Raw genomic sequence first — 19,218 nt, forward strand, 5'->3', positions numbered from 1 at the left:
AAGAATCTAATATTATAAATAAATATTTTTGGATATATTTTTAAATCTATATAATTGAATTTAAAGATATTTTAGATATTTATGAGAATATGTTAAATTAATTTTTAAAATACAAAAATAAAATCTTAAAAAATAAATTTAGATGATCAAATAAATTTTTTACAGCTTATTTTAACATTTTATCATGATCTTTTTAAATTTTAAAGTCTTACAAGTTATTTTTAATAGATATAATTCGAATTAAACTCAATAATATCAGGTTCAAATTCAAATTTAAATTCGAACGTAGTACACAAATTTCAGTCGACTCCACCAAAAATTTAAAAACGCATATGAAATCAGGGCAAAATATATAGAAAAAACCATTCTAAAAAGAAATAAATTATAAAAAATTCTTTAATGCATATATTCCCATTTCCACTGCAGTAAAATGTCAAAAAGCATATTCGAACCAAGCATCATTAAAAAAAAAAACTAATCTTTTTTAGGGAGCAAATCTTCGATATTCCACTCCCATAGGACTACGTATTGATGACCAAACTCCATTTTTGCCTCACGATCATCATCTTATACCTTCTAAAGATTGCGATTTGAGACTCAAAACCACATTCAGCATCAGCAGACCCGCCGACGCCACTAAATGCTACACTGTAATTATGCCTATCAGCCATATCAGATGCCCAGTGATTGAATTGTGATCTAGTCCATTCAAATTTATGGTCATGATTTCGGAATTTACAGCTCTGGGCTTGATGTTTTTCGTCTGTATTCTCTTCTTGGCTTTGTGGCGTAGATCCCTGAAGAATGACATTGTACTCGTAGTTTGGGGTACAGACAATAAGAATCTTGGGACAGAAAGAACTGAGGACTACATCGCCAAATAAACACGCATCTTTCTCTTCCAAATGCTCGATCACCTTTCAGAGTCATGATTTTCCAGGTTTAGCAAATCAGAAATAAGATGAATGCGAGAAAATAGGAACCATAGCAGAGACAACGCGAGAAAGGAGAAACAAGTACCTCCAAGCAAGTTGCAATATCAAATCCATGCAATCGAGGATCATATGTCGTGATTGAGCCATCATATAGAACCACAGACTTGATCACGCTAGATGCATCCTTGGTATCCAATAAGCTGTTTAATTTTGTGTGCAATGACTGCAATCGTAGAAAGATTATTTGTAATTTGCCACAAGATTTAAGATTAAACGGGCACAGTCGGCCCAGAAAACTAACTGGAATAGATCATATATGTAACTGGAAGTCATAAACTTCCCTGGCTAGACACAGCATCAAACTGAAACAAAAATAGACCTACAGAGAGAAATACTGTTGACATGACAACAAAAGCATTATACAGCTTTAGATGCCACAACATTCAATGCTACTTACATTCGCTGCTCGTGCAAGACTTCTCCGCGATATATCGACACCTCAATTTTTTCCAGAGAAATAGGATATAATAGCAAAGAATCCAATAAGCATCCAGAACCGCAACCAAAATCAACCTGCAATGAAAATGAATCAGTCCCAAATCCCAAAACATTATAGCTGGAAACAAGTATGCAGTATATCAGCTGATACCAAAGGGGACACAGAAAATTCTTTAATATGGCATACTGCAATTCAACACGCTGCTTTGACAGAGGAGGACTGAATAAAGCTTGCTCCATTCTCTCTTCCAATGGTTCTGTCATCCGCAATAGAGTTATATTGTACTCCAATTTGCAGCTTCCTGCCAAAGAACAACATGGTAGGTAAAGAAGAAATTGAGAGAAGAAAATTATTTATCATAAATTCTGCATCGTACAATCCACAATTTATATAATACAAGGCTACAACTAATCTCACTAATTTAGGCCCCAACAAATATTGTCCTACTAAAGATAAAAAGATACAAAATACATAATTTATCCCATTAAAGCACAATTAACTGAAATAAGATATTTATAAATATTTTATCGGATTCATTCCAATCTTCACCCCCCTCAAACTTGGTTGTAGATGTTGACAAGGCCAAGCTTGCCTACAAGGAACTCATGAGCTCGTTCTAATCAGCAAGTTGGTTAGATGTGAGCATGTATTTAACAATAATCATGTCTTGCTCCAACTTTTCTTTGACAAAGTGTCGATCAACTTCTACGTGTTTTGTTATGTCGTGATGAACATGATTATGAACTGTGTTGATTGTTGATTGATTGTCACAATAAAGCTGTATAGGATCCTCGACTTTTATCTTTAATTCTTCCATCACTCGTCTTGTCCAAATGAGTTCACATACTCCCCGGGCCATGGCTTTGTACTCTAATTCCGCACTACTTTTTGCAACAATTTTTAATGCGCCAAGTTACCGAATTTTCCCAAACTGTAGTGCAATATCCATAAATTGATCTTCTGTCAGTGATCGACTCAGCCCTATCTGCATCAGTGAAGGTTCTCAGCCCTCGATCACTGGTTTTTGCGAAGAAGAGACCTCTCCCAGGAGTCTGCTTCAAGTATCTCAAGATTCTGTATACGGCATCTAGACGACCTTGACATGGGGAGTGCATATACTGACTTACTTATCTTACCGCAAAAGCAATATCTGGGCGAGTGTGAGATAGATAGATAAATTTCCCAACAAGACGCTGATATCTTTCTTTATCCACCGGTTTGCCTTCGAACATCCTCTTCTTGTTTCCCAACTCAATTGGAGTTTTACTAGGTCTGAAATACCTCTTTGACTTCCAGCAATTTCCATCCCTAAAAAGTATTTCAGTAGTCCAAGATCTTTGACTCCGAATTCTTTAGCCATCATCGACTTGATATCTTCAATCTCTTGGCGATCATTCCCTGTTACAATGATGTCATCAACGTAAACTATAAGGATAGTGATGCTTTCTTCCTTTGAATGTTTGACAAAGAGGATACGATCTTCTTGTACCTGGCTATGTTCGAGTTTTTTGATTGCCTTGGAAAACCTGTTAAACCATGCACTTGGTGACTGTTTCAACCAATAAAGAGATTTGTTAAGCTTATAAACAGTCTGGTTTCCCAAATCTTTTTCATATTCTGGAGGTTGACACATATAGACGTCTTCTTCGAGCTCACCATTCAAGAAAGCTTTTTTTTATATGAAACTGATTTAGTCGCCAGTCAAGGTTCGCTGATAAAGAAAGAAGAATCCTAACAGTGTTGAGCTTGGCAACTGGGGCGAATATTTCGGTATAATCAATGCCATAGGTTTGAATGAATCCTTTAGCTACCAGACGTGATTTGTCTTTCAATTGAACTGTCTGCCTAGTACTTGACTGTAAACACGCATTTGCATTCCACTGCGTTTTTCCCTTTTGGTAATTCAACCAAGTTCCACCGTTTCAATGCATTCATTTCTTCGATAACTGATCTTTGCCGCTCTGGGATTGCTAGTGCTTCTTGGACAGACCTGGGAATCATCACACTTGACAGACTCGAGGTAAAGGCATGAATGCAGTGCATAAATTTGAGTAACATACAAAGTTAAAAATCGGGTGATGAGTGCAAGATCTCACACCTTTTTTTACTGCAATTGGAATATTAAGATCGTGACTAGTACCTGATCGGGGATTTACCACCGGTTCATTTAGTTGGCCGAGGTTAGAATTCACAATGTCTTCATCCACTTGCAGTTTTTTCCGTCAAGAATATACTTACAACTCTTACTGAGGTGTGTAGATTCTCCTCTCGTTTCTATCATTGGGACATGACTTGGGGAGGTTAAATGAGAGTTGATTTGGACTTGGTCGGGAATGGAGACAATCTTGGTGTCTAGACTAACACCAAGGATGGGTGGAATATCCCAACGAGCTTCTTGATATGGTTTCCCCCCAGAAGTGAAGTGGGGAAAAAATAAGCTTTATCTTCAAAGAATGTGACATCCCAAGAGACAGATTTTCCCGGTTTGAGGACAATAGCAACGATAGTCTTTTTGAATTGGAGAGTATCAAATGAAAACTATTTGATAACTTTAGGATAAAGTTTACCGCGAAGATGGGCATGAACATGAATAAAGGTTGTGCACCCAAATGTTTGGGAAGACTACTGGAGTTGGACAAATGTGGACATGATCTGCTAAGGAGAGATAACGGAGTGTCAAAGTTGATGGTTCGACTGGTAGGCGATTGATGAGATAAGCAACAGTAAGGATGGCGTCCCCCATGGGTATTTTGGAACATTCATGGTAAACATGATGGCACAAGCGACTTCTAATAAATGGCGATTTCTGCGTTCTGTTGTCCCAGGTCCGAATACATCTTCCGAGCCGCATCCCACACTTCCTTCGTGGTATGCAACCAGAGATAACGTCTACTGATGTTGGGTTCCATGGAATTAACAAGCCAAGTATGATTGAATTCTCGGCCTGCCATTGATTGTAGGATCAGTTGACTTGGGTGATGGAAGTTGACATGCTAAATAGCCCAATTTCCCTCGCCCGCATATTACGATCTTCAGGGACTGAGCCCATTGCAGATAGTTTCTGCCATTGAGTTAATGAGCCATGAGTCGCAGTGAGGAAATATCGCTCCTAATGAAAGAGGACACTGACACAGAATTTTTTTCAGATACGGTGTCAGTGGAGGAAACATTTGATTCAGTGGACATCGTGTGTTTTTTATGAAGAAGAACCCTTAGGCTCTAGCTACCATAAAGAAGAAATTGATAGGAGAAAATTATTTCTCATATATTCTGCATCATACAATTCACAATTTATATAATACAAGGCTACAACTAATCTCGCTAATTTAGGCCCAATCAAATATTGTTCTACCGAAGATAAAAGATACAAATACAAAATTTATCCTGATAAAGCACAATTAACTGAAATCAGATATTTATAAATATTTGATCAGATTCACTCCAATTTTTAGTAGGAAAACAATGCAAAATAAACTGATAAAAGAGGATAAAAAAGCAGTACTTTACTTGGCAAGATTAAGCTCTAGTTATTTTAGATGAGCATAGCACTGAATATTGCTTTACAAGAGATTCACATACAAACTATGAATCAAAGTGAGAACTGCTTACTTGAAGATAATAACGATAAAGTTGCTGCAGAATCACCAGCTGCTGCCAAAATTAACTCTCTGGGAACCAACCCTGTTTGAAAATTAGAATACTGGCCAACAGCCATTTGTGTTACAGCAGCTTCAAGATCAGGCAGGACTGCTTCATTGCCTACCTCAAATTCAAACTCTTCACAACTTTCAAGGTGTTCCTTCATGCAGTCTCCATCAGTGACCAACAAAACAGTGTAACATACGGAAACTAGAGAGACATTTGAGGGAGTAATTCCAGAATTTTCACCCCCAATAACAACAAAAAAAGGTTCATCTTTAACTACATCATTACTGCAGCTATAATTCGATAGTTTGCGAGCTTGAGAAATCGTGATTCCACGTTTATGAACAGAATGGCATGATGCAAACTCCTCTGAGAAATAACGAAGCGATAAGTGAATGTCGAGTTTTTCGGCAATTGCATTCAGCTTCTCCAAAGGTGTGTCAGGGTTTTCAAGAAATATATCCAACCAAGATAGAACTTTCAAAGAAGCACTTTGGATGGCATCGGTCTGCTTTCTATAAGCTTGTTGAGGTGAGCATAGCAAGATCCACTCCTGATTTTTGGAATATATTTTTACTTGACAACTAGATGCTTCAATATATCCCACCAGATCGCCACAGCTAGCATCAAGGCCTGCTTCCCATTTTTCTTCTCTATCAGCCTCCATAACTTTCAGCTTTTTATGGGATCCAGGTAAATCTTGTGATGAATCCGATGAAATTAATTGAACAGAGAAAACAGGTTCAGATAAATGACGAAAATGGCATATCGTTCAAAGTATGTCTCTCGGCAAGGAACCCCTCCAATTGCTTCTTGTAGTAAATGCTAATGGCAACTTAGCAGTAAGTATTGCCTCTCTATATATCTTATATGCCCCGTTAGGTATCTTGTTCACAAGTATCCTAGACAAAGAGAGAGAGAAAAACTGTCATTAGGCAACATGAAAGTTCTCAAAGCATCAGCGTAGAATTGTCCCCATGAAGATGTAAAAGTGAAAAAAAGGGAGGAAAGTTATCACTATAATTGCAAAGTAAATGGATGGACAAGATGCGCCTTGGAAATTGTGCGGGTATGCGAAAAGAAGGGCACGGAGTCCGTAGCGGTACCTAACCTTTCAACTGCTAGGGCTTACATCAGGCTGACGTCAGCCTGACATCACGTGAATTCAAAATAACAGTAAATTTCCCGCCCAAAGCACATTCGGATAATTCGGGACAACAAGTAAGACTCTAGCACGACAATCTAAGGGGGGAGTGGTGATGCCTCCGGAGATATCCGGGTAATCCAAGAGGTACCCAGATCATCTTTAGTCGGGGTTCCAAAAAGTAAACCAAACTGACTAGTATTCAAAAGGAGTCAGGCTCTCAGCTGAGCCCGGGCAATGAAAGCTCGGCTAGTATAATCAGAAGGTAGTACTCCACGTCACACTTATGTACCCGGGCAACCTGGATACCATGCAAATTAAAATATGTTTACTTATGAAAACGTTTAACCAAATTGTCATTCAAAACAATTAACATAAAACTTAATATATATATAACGACAAAATAATACATATTTTTAAATACCAAGGATAACATACGCTTACAACAAGAGCATATTTATTAAAATAAAATCAAGAAATCCAAATGAATCGAACGTGAGATACTCAACCACTATAGCGGCATGGTGCTCTCAAATTTAAAAATATCTCGAATTCGAAATTTCACTTCTTCCAATACTCAGGAAAAAAAATGAAATACTCATGTCCAAGCTCCACAAATCAAATTAATCCCAAATTTTGGGGAGAGTTTTTCATTTTATTCAATTTAGAGAATGGAGTGTGAAGAATGTTTTTATTACATGGATTAGGTCCATACGAATACAACGAGGAAAGTGATGCATTTTCAACAAAGCTAAATTTAGTTTATGAGGTATCTGTGAAGCACATTTCGCTGGAGATACTGTGAAAAGTATTTAGCAACGAATCATCTTATATAAGGCGATGCAACCGTATACCGTTAGTTTGGAAGCAAAGCCGCCTTCATAATTCCTAAAACTGGCACTTCATCCATCACTCCAGGCACTGGATTGTAAGTATCACTGTGAATGATATAGAAAATTGTGTCATCAAGTTATAATATCAGGCCTCAACCGTCCATCAATTTATTCCAGTAAGATATCAAATAGCATTTTACCTGCTCCAACTGCGAGCACTAGAAGAATTAAATATCTTTGTTAAAGTATGGGCTGAAATCCCAGTGATTGACCAAGTGCAAAGGATTCAGAAACCCCAAACATACTCACAGCCAAGGCCAAATTGTTGCAAATCTTTGCTGCCTAGGCAGAAGCAAAATTAGAGAGTTAATTCTACCAAGTGTTCAAGTCTACAATTTTGTAAAGGAACCGTGCAAGTGAGTATTCAAGTGAACGCTTATATTCTCTGTCCACTTGCTATCTTTATGAGCAAACATTATTGCCATATAGTGTAAAAGGAACTTTCAATTCAAACATTTCACTTGTTTACGATGAACAAGTAGTTGGAAGTAGGGGTTGTGGTTCATAACAAGCTAAAGGACGACTCATATGCTACTCCCTCAGCTTAAAGATGCCTAGAAATTTGCAACCCAAACACACATGAGCACAAGGTTGCAAGCAAGACCATACCAAACCATTTCCTGAACAACCACAGTATTGATGTTTTTGCCCATCGAGAGAAGCAAAGGCTTTGAAGTCATATATGCTTGCTCTGAGCCATCAACCTGGAGAAGATATGTCATATACTGCTATAAGTTCAAGACTCTGAAAGATCCAGCTTCTGCAGCCAAAAACGATAGGCATCCTGAAACATGTCAAACAACATCAACTTGGCTCTCTCATCAAACAGAACAAAACTTTCGGATATGAAGACCAGCTTACAGTTCTGAGTCATGGTAAACAATTAACATTTAAACATTCGAGCAAGAAACTGTAACCTTGGATTGGTAAATTCATATGATAAGAGTTATCAATCAGCAAATCACTAAAAAGACCTTGTATAGCAAAAGACAAACACTGTGAAGTTTCACATTGACATAGACCTAGGGTGGTCATCTATGGTTTGGTTTGGTCTAAGATAAAAATTCGAATTAAACCATATTTTATCAGTTTTTAAAATTTCAAACCAAACCATGAATTTCAGTTTGGTTCGGTTGGGTCTGGTTTGGATGATTAATCTTACATAGTAAATTAGTGCATTAATATTATAATTTTGAAAAAGTAACCGTTGACATTTGATATGAATTGAGTGAATATTTTATTTGATCGTGTACCAGAATGATTATAAGTAAAATATCGAAGCATGTTACATAATTTTGCAAACTTATAGAAAAACATAAACTAGGGTTGTTATATTTATTTGGGCTAAAATATGTAATGAATAAAATCTCAATGTGATTGGAATATTACAAAGCTCGCTAATAATAAATAAAATAAAATAAATTATTTCTATAACCGAGAAAATTCACAATAAATTGACAAAATTATTACATAATTTTTTTTTATATTACTGTAATCGGATTAATTTATTTTTATCCAAAACTTTAAATAAAATAAGTTTTAGATTTGATTGATTTTAAAACTAATACAAACCGTGATTAACTGAAAACCTGAATATGAGAAAATTATGCAACAGATTTGAATGAAGAATGAAAAATGAGTGGATACTTTATCAAGAAGCATAGTTCTGCTGAAGAGACTGGAACCAACGGAGCCATGACTGATTTATCGAGATCAAAAGTATAGTTATGTTGCAAGTAAAAATTTAACAATATGACTCGTTTATTGAGATCAAAAGTACTAAAGCCTTCACTTCTAATAGACACTGGAACCATGGAGCCGTGAAAAAAATTCCAACAAACATTAAGACTTCAAAATAACTGGAATGGTTTTCGACAAGTCACATTTTCCATGATTAGCTGTGTATAATCAAACAAAAGTACCATGAATACTTTTGGGTTGCACTTGGATTGAGAGATTTCAAATCTATTAGATTGCTTGTATGGATTTATAGTTGTATTTCAAATTCACCTCTTTAAAAGTTTTTGTGAATGCAATAGTAATTGTCATGAATTTGAAATACAACAAAAATTGTTGTTATTTCAAATCAATTCTCCAAATCAAATTCTTCAATCCAAGCGCAACCTCGAGGAAATCAAGTCAAAAGCTTCCACAACTATACCATGAAAGTGAATGAGCCAGTCTCAGCTGATAAAACACAGCCAGATACAGGTGGATCCAACATAGCAGGAGTCCCACTAGATCCTAAAGAACATGTGCAATCAGATCTCGCAACAACCAAAACAAATATGTGCAACCATATCACGAACTATGGCAGATTCTGTAAATATATGAATAGCAAAATAGGGATATGTATTGACTCACAGAATCTACTCTGAAGAAAAATTAAATAAGAGGCAATAAGTTTCTTAAAAAACTAGGAAAAGGTTTTGGCACTTCAACTTTGATAACAAGATTCTGTGAGAACAGGCATTATAAATTGTATCAAACCACTATTATATGGTAAAAGATTCAAATTACAGTATTCTGCATCAAATCAAGAACAATGTGTACACTGGATCAGAACATCGTGACATATTTTGATGGAAAATAATGCTGCTTTGACCATAAAGATCAACATATATTCTCTATGAGAATGGAAGTTTTGAAAGGCCAGGTATGATTTACATAGTGTATCAAATGGTGAAATTTTTAGTAACAAAAAAATAAGAAAACAAATTAACTATTCGATGGTTAAAAAATTATAACATACCTCTATCTTCCTTTAATTTACAACCAGAAATGACTTTAGAAACTGTTCTAGATGTTTCAGGATCAATTGTAGAGGAATCTATGAACAGCTGTGGTCTGAGCAGATTTCCGTCGCTAAGGAAACCTTTTGGTCCAGTGTAAACATCCATCACCGAAATATATAAGAACATGGAATTTATGCCGGCTGAACTGAGATAGATAGATACGTGGTAGCAAAAGAAATTCTCAAAGCAACTTCAATGCCAATGGGTAGAAGTTTCTTCATTTCTGTTTGGGCCAATAATAGAGGATGCGCAACAGGTTAACATGGCACACATAAGCTGGGTATAGATGAAACACAAATGGATGACTCTTTGTCCCAAAGTTAATCAGCAGTTAAGATGGGTGTATCAGGTGCAACTAAATTCATAAAGTGGGGAATTGATATTTTGATGGTAATCTGGTATATACATGAGAATTAAAACCTTGTGATATAGTTCAATCGAATCCGAATGGAAAAGTGTGCAGTAGGACTTAGACACTCTTCTTTGGACACTCTTCTTTCACTGATAGTTTTAATAATCAGATACGATGTGAAAGAGAACACGAGAAATCCAGGAGGTAAAAAATTTGACCAACATTAAGTTAATCAATGAAGATAGATTCTGACCAACTAGTAACCTGTAAATAGTTTATACAGCTTCAATGATTTGAATATTATACATTTCCTTAAAAAAGAGAACTAGTTTGTGTTCATGAGAAGTAGTTCACATGGCAACCTCTTTCATGATTTTACACTATCAACACTTGAACCTAGGTTGATTCTTTTCCATCATCTAATATGTTGATACTTCTCTTCATGATTTGCATCATATAATTAACTCATTCTAAGAACATAGCCACGAGCTTCTATGATACTGGATGATATATATTTATATCAACACAAGTTAGATTTAAAGCTTACATGTGTTGAAGATGGCAACATAGTGATTATAACATCACATTCTTCTGCAACTTCAAAAGGTTATTTTTTTTTTGTAAGAATCCCATTGCAGAGTATTTCTGAATGACATCAATGTTTCTGTGACAAATATAGAATAGAAAATATCATGTTATAAGATTTATGTGCTCCCAAGAACTGTCGCTTTCTTTCATTTATTTATAAAACAATTTGTCAATAGATTGAGAATCGTATGATGAATCAAGACCCAATTTATACATGAATACTGCAACAAGGATGGAAATATAGAGATGAATAAATTACACATCATGAACCATGACATTGTATCAAGCTTTAATCAAGTTATTTGCCATTCGAGATCCCATGTTTTCCGGCCATATGAATTCAACTCTCTGTGATTAATAAATTAAACAATAAACTCATATCCATCAGTACGATAGGGAACCACCATAATATTTAATCAAAAACCAAATGATTTACAATAAAGTTCAGTAGAAAATGATTCATCAACCGAAAAACTTACTACATGCAAGAAGGGCGGGCGTATCTTATTAATTCAAGAAGCATAGTGATTTCTTTAAGGTTCGGGAACTGAGTTTCAGGCAATGATGATTGACAGTGAAACTACACGGCAAAAAAACAGTTCTCTAGTTATAAACCGAAACCAGTAGAATGTAATTCATTCAAGATTCGGGGAACTGAATTTCACGCAAGCAGATGAGTGGACAAAAAAATGCAAGAACTGGCAACCGGCAAAAGAACACGAAAGAATTCAAGACACGCACGAGTTGAAAGAACGAAACGATAAAAGGAGAGAATGCTTACTTCGAATTGAAAAGAGACAAGGGATGACGAACTCATTCCAGCCCAAGAGAGGTTATATAAAAGAGACGAACTGATCTTGGAATCGCCTCTGTAAAGAGACACCACCAACCATCTTCAGTTACTCTTGAGTTTCTTGAAAATTCTTCGTCCCTTTTGCCAAAATCGAGAGATAAAAGGGGTTCTTTGATCTGGTGATTAGATTAATGATTATGGGTCGACCATCGCCAATCAATCCCTTTCAATGCTCCATAATGTTTTCCGCTAGCATATTTAACGTAGGACGGTAATACGACGGGTTTTTGTAATAAATCCCACAAACTTATAGGATTCAGTTTTCATATAGAAAAGTTTGTTTGAGCTGACTCCACATATTGTATCATTTCATCGTCGGATTATTTTTTTTTGTTTAAAATAGGAATTGTAACATAAATTTATTGAGTTTTAGATATTCATAAATTTTTATTTGATATATTATTTATGTCATATATAAGACACGAAAACTAAACAATAAAGATAGGTATATATCCTTGAGATTACAGTAATATGTAAAATTTTGAGAGTAGGTCTCTTGTGAGACGGTCTCACGAATTTTTATCTGTGAGACGGGTCAATCCTACCAATATTTACAATAAAAAGTAATACTCTTAGTATAAAAAGTAATATTTTTTCATGAATGACTCAAATAAAAGATCTGTCTCACAAAATACGATCCGTGAGACCGTCTCACACAAGTTTTTACCAAATTTTTAAATCAAATTAAATATATAATTATAATTTTAAGTACGACTCGTTGACAATATTTTGGTCAATAATATACATATTATTGAAAATAAAAATATAAATATATGTATTTCAGATATCAAGTTATTTAAATTGAATATCAATCAATTTAAATTGAGTACAAGCAATATAATTTTTAGATTTTTAAGTTCATTTATGTCATATCAAATAGTTAAAATTAAGTTTTTCTGATACGAAGAATGGATATAACTTATATCTGAACTCAGACGTTTCCAGTTAACCCATAAATCTCATGGTTAAATATTAAAGACGTCAATGTATTTCGGCATTTCCAAGGAGCAACGACCGCATCAATTTTTCTTTTTTAACAGAAATTCATAATCAACTAATATTCATTTAGATAATTCTCAAAGGTTTGATTTTTGTACATTTTGAAGCTTCATATTAACCATGCATAAACTTTATGATTTCTTGTTAACTTTTCCAATAGATTCAATCAAATTCCAAGCCATAGACAAGAAGCAGTTCGAGCGAAACAATTGTGATTCATCTGCACATAAAAGTACAAACCAAACATACTCAGATCTCATTCATCAGATGAGGACTTTTGTACAAATGAGAAGACCCGATATCAAAGCAGTTTTTTGGAGAAACAACTAATACAACTTCTAGTTTCCTATCTCATCTAACCAAAGAGGGAGCTCAATGAGGTAATTGATTCCCAATTCACATTTCGTCCACCAAAACAAACATAACTAAATTGATGAAAGGTCCTCGTATATGGTCTTAATACCGGGCCTCTCAGATACAGCACGAATGCATCTTAGAGCTATTTCAAGAACATTCTTCATTCCCTTGTCCGCTGCCGGGATTGCCGCCATCTCTGATGTCAATACAGAATCGAAACAATCCGATCCTCGGCCTTCCGCCACCCTCAAACGAACCCAATCGGTCAACTCAACACCTCCATCTTCACCAGAAACTACATCTCCTGCACGTTTCCCTGTTAGAAGTTCCAGTAAGATCACCCCAAAGGCGTAAATGTCGGATTTGAAGGAGGGTAGAGGTTTCTTTGATGCAGCTAGTTCAGATGCACGGTATCCCAGCACCCCAGCATCAAGAATCTGTTCTATGATGCCCGATTGGGTCATAAGGCGGTGAAGACAGTAATCAGCCACTCGAGCATTGAGATCAGGTCCATCTAATAGTATATTGGTAGCTTTAAGGTTTCCATGAGGAATGGCTCGATCAAAATGGAGATAGTTCAGGCCACGTGCAACATCAACAGCTATTTTGAGCCTCTGGGCCCAGGTCAAGGGTGGACCCTTTCTTCCCGGACAATCTGCAGATAGGGGATGGTAAGAAAGTACTGGGTAACCAATTATATTGCAACTACAAAAAGACGAAGTGTAGACTTTTTGATCCTCATGCATTTTATAAGATTGCGTCCTCGTGCCCATACTTGTAACCACCTATATATTTTTTGGCTCTTACGAGTTTATACAAGTGATGTCGCCAAAATATACTAAGCTACAAAAATTAGTTTCATGAAACTATAGAAACCTGACCACAATCAGTTTGATTCCACAAAACAAAACTGGTGTCATTTGAGAAAGCAGACATTTCAATAACATCCAAACGAGGGGTGAAAGAAGATAGATTGACAACTTTAGAATTTTCTCATAAATCAGGAAAAAAACATAAAATAAGCAAAGACATGCAGAAATTGATCGAGTACAGAATACAACATTTACCATAGAGAAAACCAGCAACACTTCCTGGAGATATGTAGTCTGAAAGAATAAGCTTCTCGTGTTGTGTTGGTCCCCAGTAGTACCCTCTCAATCCAACCACATTTGGATGTTTGATGTTGGAAAATTTTTTAGCTTCTTTAGCAAAGTCCTTTTTTTGCTTCGCAACTCCTTCTCTCAACCACTTCACAGTCAAGAACAACCCGTTCTCCATAGTTGCTCTGTAAGATGTCCCATGGCTGCTTCTTCCAAGGACTTCTGCAGGTGCCCTTGATAGTTCCCCAGCTGAAAATGAGATTGTATCATCTAAAAAGTAAAGCTCACCAGCCAGTTGCTCAGGAGATCTAACATCCAGTCTGGAAAGATTTTCTGCAGTAAAGGAATCCCCTGATTCTGGCGACCATGAGAATTGGCTGGGCTTGGATGGGGAGAAGCCGGTTACAGCAGCCATATTCTCATCGGGACTAATTATCTCTAATGACGATCCTTTTCGAGATGTCACAAGGTCCTCTGCCGATATAACCAACCCACCTGAACGGACTCCTCCACCAAAGCTTGAAGTATTTGTTGATGTTTGGTATCTGGCATTTTTTTCGGTCTCATGTGGCAAAAGCCTTTTCGATTCACACTTGTAATATATGAAAAGTGCAAGAAGGATCAAAATGATAATAGCAATCAGACAAGCCGCTATTACTACCGCCATGATGAGAGTTCTCAAATGTTCCTTACTTGTATTTCCAGCTGGAATATGGTCAGAACTGGGAGGAGGATTAGGGAACTGCAACTGAGGATTGCCAGGGTAGAAAGAAGATAGAGAAAACTTCCTCAAATTTTCTGGTACGACACCAGAAAGATCATTATACGATGCATTAAAGCTTTGGAGAGTGTTAGGCAAGTTCTTGGGTATCGGACCAGTAAAATGATTCCGAGAAATATCCAATGAATTTAAGATACTCAAACCACCAATAGAAGTAGGCAGAGAACCAGAGAATTTGTTTCCTCCCATATTAAGCACTTGAAGAGAAGAAAAATTTCCAAGCCCCTCAGGGAAGTAGCCATCCAACTGATTATCAGAAATATCAAGAACACTGAGATTTGAATCACTCGAGGGAGGAGAAAAACTAATGCTACCGGATAGTATGTTGCTTTGAAGGTGAAGTTCTTTCAGAGTAGCTGATGTTAAAAGAGCAGGTAAAAGTGGTCCATCCAACTGGTTGAAGCTGAAATCGAGGGTCGTGAGTTTTGGGAATTGCAGAATGACTTTTGGGAGAGAACCATTCAGGGAGTTGTGGGACAGGTTCAGGTACTTTAGCCGCAAAAACTGAGCAGTTACCTCAGGAATGGATCCCACCAAATTGTTGTGGCTAAGATCAAGAATTTCTATGTTTCCCCATTTCAGCAACCGTGACAGATTTCCTTCAAATTGGTTTCTCGAAAGATCAACTACAGCACATCTTCCCGTCAGCTGTGGAAGCTCGCCAGAAAGTACATTTGAGGAGAGATTGAGGGTGTTCAATGTTGTTGATGTGATCATACCTATTGGCCCTGTCAAAGTAACAAAAAAGGTTAGGTAGTTATCGCAAGATTGACGGGTCACTGAATCAATTTCCCTAAACAACAAAATTAGACTGTTTCACAACCACAGAAGTAGTGAATAAGAGGATGCTATGATAATTTTTGGATGACAGCTAAAAGTTTAAAGTAGTATATGCACCTGAGAGGTTGTTGCCACTCAAGTCCAAGTCCGTTAGCACCAATGACTCTCCCTTCAGAAGATTGTTAGGAATGTAACCAGAAAATCTATTATTACTAAGTTTCAGGACTTGAAGATCATACACAAAATTGAACCCCGGCAACACCCCAGACAATTGATTGTAGCTCAAATCAAGAACCTCCACAGTCCCAAAAGTTTGCGCCACACTACCATTGACAAGTGATCCCGCCAATTGGTTGTGACTTAGATTTAAATGCTTCACAGACAACGAAATATCCCCAAGAAAGTTCTGATGCTCTTCAGCAGCACTCCCAAGTAAATTCCCACTAAGATCAATATGACTGGCTGAAGTAGCTAGCAGAAATACAGGATCCAATTTACCATCGAGCATGTTTCCGTGCAAGTCAAGCACATCAAGCTGTTTCATCAGTTCAAACCCTTTAGGGATACTTTTTGTGAAGCCATTTAATGATAGGTTAAGATACACCACATCTCTCAACCTCGTCAAAGATGAGGGCAATAGCCCAGAAAGGGAGTTGCGGCTCATGTCTAAAGAAAGAACGGAGGAGAGTCCAGAAATGGAATCCGGGATCGAGCCAGAAAAATTATTTCCCGCCAAAGAGAGGTTTCTTAAGCTACCCATTTTACCAATTTCAGGTGGCAATGACGAGAAAAATAAATTGTCAGAAATATCGAGATATTCAAGATTCTTGAAGTCGTCAAGCCTGGCAGGCAGCGTCCCCGATATTGAATTGTTGGAGATTGAAAGTTTAACAAGCATTGACAGATTTGTAAAGACACCCAAATCTGTGTCCGCAGTCAATCCCACATTGTCAAGAACAACAGCTGCAACATTACCACCATTACACATAACCCCGTTCCAGGATGCAGGACACCCATTGAAATCAATAGATTCATCGTTCCACGAATCAAGCACAAAACCTGTAGGATCATGCTTGATTCCTTTCTTGAACTCAAGCAGAGTCAGAATATCCTGGGAAGGTAGCTGCCCCAATGCACAGACAAAGCAAACACCAACCATGAAAAGCCTAACTATCCACATTCTAACCTCTAAGCCAAGAAAAGGGTATCAAGATTTCGCGTTAAAGGAAATGCACTGGGTCACCCAGCATTCAAGATCCAACCGTTCAGCCCAATGAGTTGGATGACAAACGTTCAGAACTCCAACACAAATCACCCAAATAGATTTTTTAACCTTTACTAACAGAACATACGGCCCAAACGATGCTTCATTACTAACAGTAGCACAAGCATTAAATAGCGCTTGTTCTAACTAGGAAACACTTCCGAGCTACACAGAAAGAAAAACAAAGTTTGTCTAGAATGTAGAACATGGCAAAACATGAAATGACAGCATTTTAAAGTCACTTTCTGAGATCTAACCAGACGAAAGGTGAGCAGCACTCTCTACCTCAAGATAGAGCCCCCGTGACAAAGAAAGATTGAAACTCCTACCAGTGGTGGGGGTTGAGGGGCAACTCAACCACTGTACTAAGAAATCTCAAATTTTTAGCCCTTTTCAGCCCAGTCCACAACCGAACCAAAAAATGAGGCTGGCGAAGTATGGGGTAGAAGGTCTTCAAATCTGCACCGCAGGTGCATTAAAGACAGTGTAATCCATGAACCCCAAAAAAAAAAAAATTTACTTTTCAGAACCCTTAAAAAACATTTATGGGTGAGTGTGCAATTTGTCTTTTCTTTGCTGATATTATTATTCAAAACGAAGCACGCTCTGCAGATAAACCTACTACTTTCTCTGTCCAAACAGACAAAATACCCCCCCATTGAATACGTTTGTTCCATTGTTTGTAAATGTTGCCTTCGTCGTGAGTTGACGTTCATTCATGCTTCAATATAGTTCGTAAGTCACTTGATTAATTATCATTCGTAACACGAGTAGAAAAACTAAATAATAAAATAGCTTTTTTTAAAAAAATTAAAATGAAATTTATTAAATTTTGAAATTGAAATGATAAGAGGAGAAAATGAGATATATAATGATTAGTAGATTTTTTTGTGAGACGGTCTCACGAATCTTTATCTGTGAGACGGATCAATCCTACCGACATTCACAATAAAAAGTAATACTCTTAGGGGGCGTTTGGTTCATGGGATTAGGTGAGTTTATGATTGTTAAACCCACCTAGTCAAACGTTCAGTACGATTTTTATTTAACCAACTCAATCCCTCCTATAAATGATTAGGTTGTATAAGATGTGATAAAATAATCGCTCCTCACTCTCTAGGATTATTTATCCAACTCTTAATTCATCCTATTTTTTCAATTTTACCCTTCTCTTATATCCAAACTCACCGCAACGACCGACCACCGCCGCTGTCGGCCGATCCCGCCGCTGACTGCCGGCCGACCGCCGACCGCCGCCGCCTACTGCAGGCCGACCGTCGGAATACCTCAGCCGCAGGTTGACCGCCGCCGTCGGTCGCCGCCGTCTGACGGTCGACCACCGTCGTAGCCGGCCGGCCGACTACCATCTCCGCCGACCACCACACCGTCGCCGCCGCCGGAGTAAAGGAGAAAAAAAAGGGCAATTTTGTCATTTCATCAAAAAATTCAAAATTATCCCACACTTAAAAATAATACCAAACATAATACAATTTTATATTATATATTATATTTCTATCACAATCATTTCTTTTATCATTTACATACTAATCATTAGTTTATTTTATCCTCCAAACCAAACGTAGCCTTAGCATAAAAAATAATATTTTTTTCATGGATGAACCAAATAAGAGATCTGTCTAACAAAATACGACCCGTGAGACCGTCTCACACAAGTTTTTGCCATGATGATTGGATCAAAAGCGAAAAATTTGTTAAGTCTACCACTTGAAAATTCTGTGTGTAGACTTAACATCGATTAAACAGAAAAATCGAAATTAGAAAACAATTAAATCATAATCAAATTCGAAATTTTTTAAATTGTTTGTACAATTTGTTTGTATTCATCTAATTCTTTTAGGAAGATTTGTGAAGTTTATCTAACGAGGGTGAAAATTTTACTTCAAATGAACAAAAGTATTATAAAGAGAGTAAAAAAATTGGGTTAGATTTCAGTTGAAACTAAATCTGAAGCTCGGTATATGGTGCCATTATGTTTCAGTTGACGTATCATTTCAGTTTGATTTTGGGGAAAAAAATACATAATTTGAAATGTGTTATTTGATATAAGTAAATGTTATTTTCAAAAACAAAAAATTCAAACCAGACTAATATAAACTCAGGTCATGCTTGGTATACGAGTGCATGCTCAGAAGAAATCAGAAATTTTATCGATTTGCTATATATATATATATATAACTCAGAAGAAATCAGAAATTTTATCGATTTGCTATAT

General features: G+C 36.8%; 2 protein-coding genes, 1 long non-coding RNA gene and 1 pseudogene across 4 annotated transcripts; 1 reads left to right on the forward strand and 3 right to left on the reverse strand.

Moving 5' to 3' along the window:
• Nucleotides 1–324: 324 nt before the first annotated feature.
• Nucleotides 325–11,927, reverse strand: LOC140978771 (small RNA 2'-O-methyltransferase-like; annotated as a pseudogene).
• LOC140978791 (uncharacterized) lies at nt 787–1,219 on the forward strand. The gene is made up of 2 exons (XR_012175624.1): nt 787–925; nt 1,018–1,219. It is a non-coding gene; the product is annotated as an uncharacterized lncRNA (long non-coding RNA).
• On the reverse strand, nt 7,080–10,016 carry LOC140971782 (probable 3-hydroxyisobutyrate dehydrogenase, mitochondrial). Its single transcript, XM_073434310.1, has 4 exons — nt 9,869–10,016; nt 9,278–9,360; nt 7,696–7,820; nt 7,080–7,161 (listed from the first exon to the last, which is right to left on the reverse strand). The coding sequence occupies exons 1-4, from the start codon at nt 10,014–10,016 to the stop codon at nt 7,080–7,082; spliced, it is 438 nt and encodes a 145-aa protein (XP_073290411.1).
• A 997-nt stretch (nt 11,928–12,924) lies between the features above and the next one.
• LOC140978798 (LRR receptor-like serine/threonine-protein kinase GHR1) lies at nt 12,925–17,638 on the reverse strand. Of its 2 annotated transcripts, XM_073444032.1 has the most exons (4): nt 17,243–17,638; nt 15,839–17,150; nt 14,128–15,669; nt 12,925–13,715 (listed from the first exon to the last, which is right to left on the reverse strand). In XM_073444032.1, exons 2-4 carry the CDS (start codon nt 16,899–16,901, stop codon nt 13,129–13,131), a joined length of 3,192 nt encoding a protein of 1,063 aa, XP_073300133.1. In that variant the 5' UTR covers nt 16,902–17,150; nt 17,243–17,638; the 3' UTR covers nt 12,925–13,128. The 2 variants fall into 2 exon arrangements, with proteins under 2 accessions (XP_073300133.1, XP_073300125.1); XM_073444024.1 differs by having other exon boundaries at nt 15,839–17,638.
• Nucleotides 17,639–19,218: the final 1,580 nt, after the last annotated feature.

The sequence above is a fragment of the Primulina huaijiensis genome, chromosome 1 (assembly GCF_012295235.1).
Source record: "Primulina huaijiensis isolate GDHJ02 chromosome 1, ASM1229523v2, whole genome shotgun sequence".
In the NCBI taxonomy this organism is placed as follows: Eukaryota; Viridiplantae; Streptophyta; class Magnoliopsida; order Lamiales; family Gesneriaceae; genus Primulina; species Primulina huaijiensis.